We start from the raw sequence: 11614 nt of genomic DNA, 5'->3' as shown, positions 1-11614 counted from the left end.
GTGTGGTGTACACCTAAAAGTGTATAATTAATTAACGTGACTTTCAATGTTTCCTTATCAATATTTTGCTTGAAAATGTGCTTTACTTAAAAATAAAATTTAAAGTAAAAACCGTGTTGAGAGACGTCTTGATGACGAAACGTGTAGGGCCTGGCCAAAGGACGTACACTCTCTCTCACTCGGTTAGAACCGCAGCAAGTATTCTCATTTTCTTTATTTTTATTTTAATATTCATTTTTTGTATTTATTTCAAAAAATAGTTTTTTGAATAGCACATTTTTCATTTTGAAATAATAGGGGACAGCGCCACTTCTACTTTCTTTTTCATTTCTCCTGTAAGGTGCGTCCTACCCCTGGGAAAAAGCTGGGAGACCAGAACCTAGGAGGGAGATGGGTCAGACTAGAGAGGAGGAGGAAGTAGAAACATCTATCTGCTATGCTCCTGCTCGCCCCCCTCCTGGGGGAGGGCATGGTGCCCTGGAGTTCCCCATCCTAGCCCCAGGAGAGCAAAGAGAGAACCTTAGTGTACCCCTCTATCCCTCCCATCCTTAACCAGGAAGAACATTAGGCTCATCCATCTGCAGGGACATGAGCAGCCACTGGCAGAGCCTGGGAGCAAGAGTCTGTTCATTATTGGAACGGTGTTGTTCCATTGAAGTCATGGATCCAATGAGGTTTTCAGTAAACAACAACATTACCCACCTCCAGCCTCTTCGTGCCTTTATTTGGTAAAAACGCTGCTCGACAGAGAGTGAGTTCCTCTGGTGTCCCCTGGCTTGGAGAAGGTGCCCGGTGATTGGAAATCCTGGTTTTGAAGGGGGTGAAGCACACAGCCCGCAGGATGGGTCGGAGGTTGGTCTCTGCCTGCCACATACATATCGGAGAGAGTTGTTGGGCAAAGTCCTCTATTGCCTGGCAATAGAGGTTCTTTGGGGGTTGGCTCAGGCAACTCGCTTAAGCCGCACGTTGCCTCAACCCACCAACAAGCTTAAGGCCTGAGCAGCGCTGCTGCAAAACAAAGCCAGGAGGCTTAAAGGATATTTGTTTTCATATTTTGAAATGATGATGGAAACCCCTGGAGGGCATTCAATTGTTTTTGAACCTTTTCTTACTTTTCAATAAAAGTTGGCCAACAAGCCCTAAATAGTATTTTTTGGCATGTATAAAATCCACAGGGAAGCACTACAATTGAGTTAACAACCCCCTGTTTGGTGATTTACACATCTCCCTGACTTCATTCATATACCTTTCAGGACCTCTGATCTGCTGATCCACTCCGGGGTGGTGCAGCTCTCCCTTGCATGCCCTTCGGGCTCACCTGGACACACAGTCATCACTCTGTAGGAGCAGACAGGTTATGTCTGTGTAAAACAAGGACACACTTACTCTTTCCCTCCATCTATTGTGTATCACCACTGCGCTAAACAAAATACTATAAACTAAGCCGCCACTTTAAAAAAACAAAATGTGTACAGTATTCCTTATCTAAACAATAGAAAAAGCGGCGCTGAATATAAATCCACACTAGTGAATTCAAAAATATTACAGATAATAGACCCAATCCAGTGAACATGAATTACTAAATGTTACTACACTGTGCAAGCCCTGCCCCGAGCATACAGAAAATAGAAAAAATTAATTAATAGTTTGTATCGAAATTAATTAACACAAATTATTATATAGTAACATATCACCAGATGAAAAAATATCCTGTGACTAAATATTATTCAACACTAAAAATAAATAAACAAGTGACGAGAATCAAATTAATTGTTTCAAGTTCTATCAAACAATGTCCACTTCCTAAAAACATTGTTAAACACCACTGTGAAAAGCTCCTGAGAATATAATGTATCCCAGTAAAATCATAGTCCATACGTTGAATCTTCAGATCATAATCCAAATAATGGAATAGTGAAAAAAACGTTTAACCAGTGTCTCTTGAATAAACAGCAGATTACATCTACACTCCTCCACCACACCGCTCTAGATGTGACTCCTCTCCCCTTATGTGATTACACTCACCCGCTGTATATGCCTCACACTTTCGTGTTTGGCTGGATGTGCTTTTTCCCTTTACAGGGTTTAAATGGGGTATCCAGGTTTCCAGTCCAGAATGCAGGGCTAGTACCATGGCTGTTCTCATAGACGCCACGGATGTTTCCATAGGTGTCACGGCTGTTCCCATAGATACTCTCATGCAACAAAGAAAAGATTTGCTTCCATAGCGTGATACAGTATAAAACTTTTTAATCACACATAAAAATCTCTCACATTGCACTCACATCAAAGGATGAATAAACACGCCTAATGTAAAAATTCACAGCACTCTTGAGTAACCCATACTGAAGCATAGGTGGTCACGGCGGACCCAGGATATGCGGGAATAGTGGATAGTCTCTCACCGCTCCTTAACTGTACCGCCGCTTTACAGGGATCAATGTAAGATGTTCAGCATCCTATATGTATCTCGCTACTAGGCGAATGAGAGAGATACATATAGGTGTCATTTACTGCCCCATTCACTGTCTTATTGAATAGAGTCAGTGATCCGTACCGATCATTCATAGCTGAGGCACAGTAAGCTGTGTTTACTATGCTTCAGTTTGTGGATGAACAGGGAGCCCTGTACAGAGCTATTCCTGTGTATGCATTCTGTGCATCTGAGGCTGCAGAGATAAAGATTGAGAGCAGTGTCCGTTCTCTGTCTGTCTAGACCCCTGATATCTCACCTAATCCTCCAAATGGGCTTAAACAAATTATTAAAAATAATACAAAAATAAAATTGTAAATAAATAAAAGGAAATGGTAAAATAAATAAATGCAATAACAAAAACAAAAACTATTGACACTGGTAGTGGAACTACCTGGGTTGCAAAGGTCGCACTTGGGACCAGGTCCTGGCATTCCACCACTGTGGGGGGCCCCAGATGGTGGTGAGGGTGGCTCGTTATGGTTTCTTGCACCAGGGCTCTGAAGGTTCTAGTTATGTTTCTGCTGCAATACCTTTATAAAATTCAGTAATAATAGTTTTGGTTATACAGCTTTTACCAAATCACAAGGGGCATTCCATTACCTTTCACTGTTGGCGTACACTGGAGCCTGCACTTGTAGTAACAGCATCGCTCGGTGCCTTGGCACTGGTCATCACTCTGGCACAAGGGTGTAAATTTCGTAGTTATACACACCGAGTCATCGAAGTATGGGCAGGCATTTTGCTTGACTGTAGAGAGAGAAGAAAGCTGTGATGAGGATGGAAGGAAGTAGACGCTGACAAACTGAGACTGAACTAGAGACTGAGAGTAGACACTGATGAGTGCAAGCTGGGGCTATAAAGGGTGATGAGTGCAGGCCAGGACTATGAGGGATGATGAGTGCAGGCTGGGACTATGAAGAGTGATGAGTGCTGGTTGGGACTATTAAGGGTGATTAGTGCAAGCTGGGACTATGAAGGATGATGAGTGCAAGCTGGGACTGAAGGGTGATGCATGCAGGTTGGGACTATGAAGGATGATGAGTGCAGGCCTGGACTATCAAGGGTGATGAGTGCTGGTTGGGACTATGAAGGGTGATAAGTGCAAGCAGGGACTATGAAGGATGATGAGTGCAAGTTGGGACTGAAGGGTGTTGAGTGCAGGTTGGGACAATGAAGGATGATGAGTGCAGGCCGGGATTATGAAGAGTGATGAGTGCAGGCCGGGACTATGAAGGGTAATGAGTTCAAGCCGGGACTATGAAGAGCGATGAGTACAGGTCGGGACTATGAAGGGTGATGACGACTGCAGGCAGGGACTATTAAGGGGTATGAGTTGGAGCCGGGACTGTGAAAGGTGATGAGTGCAGGCTGGGACTATGAAGGGTGATGAGTGCAGGCCGGGACTATGAAAGGTGATGAGTGCAGGCCGGGACTATGAAGGGTGATGAGTGCAGGCCGGGACTATGAAGGGTGATGAGTGCAGGCCAGGACTATGAAAGGTGATGAGTGCAGGCCGGGACTATGAAGGGTGATGAGTGCAGGCCAGGACTATGAATGGTGATGAGTGCAGGCCAGGACTATGAAAGGTGATGAGTGCAAGCCTGGACTATGAAGAGTGATGAGTGCAGGCTGGGACTAAGAAGAGTGATGAGTGCAGGCCTGGACTATGAAGGGTGATGAGTGCAGGCCAGGACTATGAAGGGTAATGAGTGCAGGTCTGGACTATGAAGGGTGATGAGTACAGGCCGGGACTATGAAGGGTGATGACTGCAGGCAGGAACTATTAAGGGGTATGAGTGTGGCCAGGATTATGAAAGGTGATAAGTGTGGGCTGCAACTATAAAAGGGTTATGAGAACAGGCCTAAACAATCAAGGGTAATGAGTGCAGGCTGGGACGAAGAAAGGTGACAAGTGCAGGTTGGGACTATGAGGAGTGATGAGTGCAGGCCGGGGCTATGAAAGTTGATGAGTGTGGGCTGCGACTATAAAAAGGTGATGAGTGCACACCTGTACAATCAAGGGTAATGAGTGCAAGCCAGGGCTATGAAAGGTGACAAGTGCAGGCAGAGAGGATGAAAGGTAATAAGTTGGGACAATAGTTGGGACTATGAAAGGTGATGAGTGCGGGCCAGAACAATGAAGGGTAATGAATGTAAGCCAGGACTATGAAAGGTGATGAGTTCAGGTTGGGACTATGAGGGGTGATGAGCGCTGGCCTGGACCATAAGAGGTCGAAGATTGAAGGCCAGGCACTATATTAATGTTTCTCTAAAGTTTATATATTTAAACTAATGTTCTATATCTGTGTGTACTACATTTAATTTAATACATTACAAAGGATTCCCAGAAAGAGACAACAGAGTATTAGTTGCCTCCTTTATCACTACCATGGAGGAGGAGGAGCCTCTGCTCTGACTCTCTTATATGTGGACATTTCAGCTTCAGCTACTTATCTCTGTAAACAGCATTTTAACAACAGGAAGCATTGAGAAAAGTTGAAATACATCTGAAGATGTAGATTTAGATGAAGATGTCTCTCTTTCTGTTTATGTCTCAGACAACAGGTCATGTTTTTATGATCTCATCGTATTCTCAGACAGATTGTAAAAATTTACCGTCCAATGGCAGCAGACATCGTCTTCTACCCCCCGAGAAGCAGCACTTATTCTTCCCTTTGCAGTCTCTATCTCTCTTACATTCATTCAACAACGTGGAGCCAACAACTAGGAGATTCACATCTGCAGGACACGTACCAGGTTTCTCCGGTGGGAAGCGTGCACCTGAGGGGGTTATGAGGTGAACCACAAATGAACCACACATATTGTTTAGATATACACACACATACTGTACATACACTATATTGTTCAAAGTATTGGGACGCCTGCCTTTACATGCACATGAACTTTATTGGCATCCCAGTCTTAGTCCGTAGGGTTCAATATAGAGTTGGCCCACCCTTTGCAGCTATAACAGCTTCAACTCTTCTGGGAAGACTCACCACAAGGTTTAGGAGTGTGTCTATGGGAATGGTTTGGCCATTCTTCCAGAAGGACATTTGTGAGGTCATACACTGATGTTGGACGAGCAGACCTGGCTCGCAGTCTCCACTCTAATTCATCCCAAAGGTATTCTATCGGGTTGAAGTCAGGACCCTGTGCAGGCCAGTCAAGTTCCTCCACCCCAAACACACTCATCCGTGTCTTTATGGATCTTGCTCTGTGCACTGGTGCTCAGTCCTGTTGGAGCAGGAAGGGGCCATCCCCAAACTGTTCCCACAAAGTTGGGAGCATGAAATTGTCCAAAATGTCTTGGTATGCTGACGCCTTAAGAGTTCCCTTCACTGGAACTAAGGGGCCAAGCCCAACCCCTGAAAAACAACCCCACACCATAATCCCCCCCCTCCACCAAATTATTTGGACCAGTCTAAGGTATTTAGTAAGAGGCATGACGGCGATCACTGAAAACTTTCCTCTTCAGAGAAGCCTATCCTGCCTCCATCTAACAACTGCACTATTTTCTCCATTAGCTCATCCCCCACAGCTATTACCCTTTTGTATAACTTGACCCTCCCTCCTAGATTGTAAGCTCTAACGAGCAGGGCCCTCTGATTACCCCTGTATTGAATTGTATTGTAATGTCTGCCCTAATGTTGTAAAGCGCTGCGTAAACTGTCGGTGCTATATAAATCCTGTATTATTATAATAATAATGACGGGTTTTTTTAAGTGGTCATTTTTTTGTCATAATTTTTAGAAAATTAGAAGAAATCAAAAAAAAAAAATGTTCACAATTTTTTTTTTTTTTTTTGCATACTGTCACCTGTGCAGTACAGTGTTGTCTCATAATGTGGTGGTGATCAGGGTGGTGATCAGGGACACTGAGTAACATTGTACTACTCTGGGGAAGTGATCAGTTTTTTTTTAACCACTTACGGACTGCCCGCCTTTATTATACGGCGGCTGTTTGAAGAGGAATGCCATTGTTATGGCAGCAGATAGCTGCAATAACTCGGGTATCCTCTTCTTCAACGGGTGGTCCACTTTCAGATAAAAGTGGTCTCTGCAGCGGATTTGCCGTAAGACCACTTTTACTGGGGGCGGGAGAGGCTCCCCCCCCCCCCCCCCGCCGTGCTCCAGTGATCTTCGCCACTTACCAGATCGCATCCTCTCCCCTGGATGCCTGGCTGCTGAGTGAGGGGAAGATGGCCCCCACTCGGCTCCATAGCATTGACTGGCGGAAGCAACGTCACACTTCACTTCTGCTCAATGCTCTTAAATTATCTTTTTTTTTTTTTTTTCAAATTACATTTTAGTGTAAATATGAGATCTGAGGTCTTTTTGACCCCAAATCTCATATTTAAAAGGTCCTGTCATGATTTTTTTGTATTACAAGGGATGTTTAACCACTTTCAGACCGGACCATTTTGCTGGTCAAAGACCAGACCACTTTTTGCGATCCGCACTGCGTCGCTTTAACTGACAATTGCGCGGTCGTGCGACGTGGCTCCCAAACAAAATTGACGTCCTTTTTTTACCACAAATAGAGCTTTCTTTTGGTGGTATTTGATCACCCCTGCGGTTTTTATTTTTTGCGCTATAAACAAAAATAGAGCGACAATTTTGAAAAAAACACATTATTTTTTACTTTTTGTTATAATAAATATCCCCCAAAAATATATAAAAAAACATTTTTTTCCCTCAGTTTAGGCCGATACGTATTCTTCTACATATTTTTGGTAAAAAAAATCGCAATAAGCGATTATTGATTGGTTTGCGCAAAAGTTATAGCGTTTACAAATAGGGATATTTTTATAGCATTTTTATTAATAATTTTTTATTATTTTTTTTTACTAGTAATGGCGGCGATCAGCGATTTTTATTGTGACTGCGACATTGTGGGGGACCCATCGGACATTTTTGACACATTTTTGGGACCATTGTCATTTATACAGTAATCACTGCTATATAAATGCAGTGATTCCTGTGTAAATGACACTGGCAGTGAAGGGGTTAACCAGTGGGTGGCATTGTAGGGGTTAAGTGTTCCTAGGGGTGTGTTACTAACTGTGGGGGGTTGGGCTTTCATTTAGTGAACACTGATCTCTGCTCCAATCACATGGAGCAGAGATCAGCGTCACTAGTTGCTAGGCAGAATGGAGAAATGCTGTTTACAACGGCATTTCTTCATTTGGCCGCTCCGTGAGACGATCGCGGGTAGGCCCGCGGCGATCGAGTCCACGGGTCCCGTGACCGGACTCACGGAGGTCCCGACCCGCGTGGGAGCGCGCCGCCGGCGGCGCGCTCCCGATGGCAGGGCGGCAAATTTAAAGGGACGTAAATGTACGCCCATTTGCCTGCCCGTGCCATTCTGTCGATGTACATCGTCGTGCACTGGTCGGCAAGTGGTTAAAGTGACCCAATTTTTTTTTTTAAAAGGACAGTGTCAAAAAACAAAATAAAAATAAAATAAATAACAGAAAAAATAAAAACGTTAAAGCGCCCCGTCCCGGCGAGCTTGCGCGCAGAAGCGAACGCATACATGAATAGCGCCCGCATATGAAAACTGTGTTCAAACCACACATGTGCAGTATCACCGCGACCGTTAGTGCGAGAGCAATATTTCTAGCCCAAGAACTTCTCTGTAACTCAAAACTGATAACCTGTAGACATTTTTAAACATCGCATATGGAAATTTTTTAAGGGTAAAAGTTTGTCGCAGTTCCACAAGCGGGCACTATTTTGAAGCATGACATGTTGGGTATCAATTTACTCAGCGTAACATTGTCTTTCAAAATATAAGAAACAATTGGGCTAACTTCACTGGTGTCTTATATGTTAATTCAAAAAAGTTGACTTTTACCCAAAAAAGTGCGCTTGTAAGACTGCTGTGCAAATACGGTGTGTATGTCAGAAAATATTGTAACGACCGCCATTTTATTCTCTAGGGTGTTAGAAAAAATATATATATCTATGTTTGGGGGTTCTAAGTAATTTTCTAGTTAAAAAACAACTGATTTTAACTCGTAAACACAGAGTCTGAAAAATAGGCCCGCTCCTTAAGTGGTTAAACATTATGTTTGCTTATAGCAGTGAATTACATTGCTATAAGCAAGCATTTTACTGAATGAAACTGAATCATTCAGTTTGTTTAGTTGTGATTAGCTGTAATTGGTCAAAGCCATAGCTCCCAACTGTCCCTGATTTCGAGGGACTGTCCCAGATTTGGCGTAATGTCATTTGTCCCTCATTTTGGTCTGATCTATATAATTGTAGATAAAATGCACTTTTTATCTTTCAAAAAGTGTTTTCCAGTGCTAAATCTTTCATCCAAATTCTAAATTGCTGCATTTATAAATTTTAAAAGCCAGTATAAAGCAATATTAGTGGTAAAAAAAGCCCTTGTGGATTTAATGAACCTTTTTTTTGGTTAATTCTCCTTTAAGGGGGTGTGACAGAGGGCGTGTCCTATGCCTACATACGTTTGCTAGTAGGTGTCCCTCATTTGCATCTCAAAATGTTGGGCAGTATGGTCAACGCTAATCATATGGTACAGATGAGCTGTGATTGCCCCTATCTGTACCATGTGATCACATTGACAAATCACAGCTAGCAACACCATTTTGTACAATGGAAGGCATGAAAGGAAGCCATCCAATGTGTACAGTCTTGTGACCTGCTGTGATTGGTCACCTTGGTCGCATGGTACCAGAAGCAAGCCAGTACTCTGATCAGATCATGCCAATGGGACACAGCCGGTAACAAACCGTGCCTCTCTGCTGCTACGCAATCGGTGCTTCCGACAGGACATTATATGATGTCCACTCAGGATAAGAAAGCCACCGTCCGGCGGTAAAAAAAGGTATTTCATTTTTATTTTTTATTTTTTTTATATCTATAAAAAATGTTTTGCATTTCATTTCTATTTTAAATTGAATAGGTTGTTTTACAAGGTGAGGGTTTTTCTCACAATCACTTTAAAGCCCCTTATATCAAGTAATTTGACCATCACTACTCTAAACCTTCTCCATCCTAGAACAAAATAACAAAGCATTGGAAGAGGTTTTACACTCATCCTCATCCATGAATGATGAATATACACATTACACAACACTCTAAATATATAATAGACTTGCCTGCATTTTATTTGCTATATTAATATATCCAAGACGTAGACATTTATAAGTTGGTTGAGTTATTACCTGTATTTTACATCATTTTGAATTCTTACCTAAAGCTTCTTTGTCCTCGGTGGGGTCTGCAGTGGTTAGAATATTGACAGCAGTGGCTCCGGCACAGAACAGGAGGAGTAGCAGGAGGGATCCGGTCTCTGGAGACATGTTCAGTTCCTAGAAATCTTTCTGATAAGTCATATAGATGATGAGGCTTTTATATAGACCATATGAGGAAAAAGGAAGGGCGGCACCAGGAACAGGGTTAAGCCAGCCACCACCCAATGGATGATTGCAAAAGAAAGAGCTTCTTATGTACTTAGCCACTTACACAAATTCTTATTGCAAAACTGGGTCCCTATAATGACATAGGTGAATTTAATTGGTCTTGGGCTTTGATATGGAAGAAGGAAGGGAGGCACTGAGAACAGGCTGAACCTTCTCCCATACAAGATACGATTGCAAAAGAAGATTCTTCTCATGTACGTTACTATGGTGCAATATACTTGAACTTTGGGCTTTTATGACTTGTATGGGAAAGATGGACCCTTGCCCACCCTTGTTCTTCACTAGATAAAGATGTTAAATGTAAAACTGTATCCCTATAATGACATTACTGAACGTTCTTTCATTCGCTGCTGGATCTTCTGTGTAAAGCCTATAAAGACCCATGTAAAGGGTGACAATACGCGGTAATGGTTTGGGGTCCATTTTATTTTTCAAACTAAACTCTGAGACACTTAATAATCCAAAGGTTTGCATTTCTGTCCAGCCAGTTGTTGGATTTTCACAGCTCTTGATAGACTGCACAGGAAAATGGATGACCTACATTTCCTCAACTGTAGTTAAGCAATATAGATTGGTCAACTACCCGTCCCCAGTCTGGGGCTGGACTGTGATGATGCAGCAGAAGACTAAAAAGGTCATCACCCAACTTATTCTGTTTTCTCCTTTTGTCTGTTTTTGGTCAATACATGTGCGTTCAGCTTTACCTGATTGGCTCCTTATGATTTGTTGTACAGGAGATTACACCAAGTCTTATTCAGCTGCTTATAACATTCACATGTAATGACATTTTAATGGGCTCAAATGTGTTTTTTTTGTTTTAATTTTTATTTGATTGTTATTTTTATTCTTATTCATATTCATTTATTTTATTATTATTATTATCTTGTTAACTAATTTTAATGGATTGCAATGCAATTCATACTCCCTCTCTTTCATTCCTGATTCCACCACCTTACAGCCCCAGCTCCATCACCTCTCATTCCCAGCTCCACCACATCCAATCCCTGGTTCCACCACCTAGAGGCAGCTCTAGGCTTTGTAAGGGCCTTAGGCAAAACTTACACATGAGGCCCCACTCAAGCCCATAATTGGGGGAAAAAAAAATCAAGATCCAGCACATCGTTCATTAGCACCACTTCCAGGGCACCCTCCTCACCCATCAGACATATGCAGCCAATAAAACATCTGGGAGCCAGCAAGGAGGCAGCCCCTCTAAGCACAGGGGGGAGAGAGAGGGGGAGGGAGAGAGAGGGGGAGGGAGATAGAGAGGAGGGGAGGGAGAGAGAGGAGGGGGGAAAGAAGGGGGAGAGAGAGAGATGGGGAGAGAAAGAGAGAGAGAGAGGGGGGAGAGAGAGAGAACAAGAGGAAAAGGGAAAGAGAAAGGGAAGAGAGAAGGAGGGGAAGCAAGAGATTGTGAGCGAGAGGGGGAGAGCAAGAGAGAGGGGGGAGGGAGAGAGAAAAAGAGGTGGAGGGAAAGAGAAAGAGAGAGGGGGAGAGAGGGAGAGAGAGGGGGAGGGAGAGAGAGGGGGAGAGAGAGAGGGGGAGAGAGAGGGGGGAGAGAGAGAGGGAGAGAGAGAGAGCGGGGAGGAAGAGAGAAAAAGAGGGGGAGGGGGAGCGAGAGGGGGGGGGCAAGAGATTGTGAGTGAGAGGGGGAGAGAGGGTGAGCGAGAGAGGGGGAGAGA

At 43.4% G+C, this 11614-nt stretch overlaps 1 protein-coding gene across 1 annotated transcript in view; it reads right to left on the bottom strand.

The window, feature by feature from the left end:
* The window catches only part of LOC143989246 (uncharacterized), a 24111-nt gene extending 14259 nt beyond the window's left edge, over positions 1-9852 (bottom strand). Inside the window, exons 1-3 of the mRNA XM_077489316.1 lie at positions 9704-9852; positions 5093-5257; positions 3077-3223 (exon numbers count right to left, since the gene is read on the bottom strand). Coding sequence (XP_077345442.1) covers positions 3077-3223; positions 5093-5257; positions 9704-9812 — 421 coding nt within the window. The 5' untranslated portion in view covers positions 9813-9852. The remainder of the gene's footprint in view (positions 1-3076; positions 3224-5092; positions 5258-9703) is intronic.
* Positions 9853-11614: the final 1762 nt, after the last annotated feature.

The sequence above is a fragment of the Lithobates pipiens genome, unplaced genomic scaffold, assembly GCF_037356315.1.
Source record: "Lithobates pipiens isolate NorthernLeopardFrog02 unplaced genomic scaffold, aLitPip1_a1.2 Scaffold_18, whole genome shotgun sequence".
NCBI lineage: Eukaryota > Metazoa > Chordata > Amphibia > Anura > Ranidae > Lithobates > Lithobates pipiens.
This window is presented reverse-complemented; position numbering and strand designations above follow the sequence as displayed.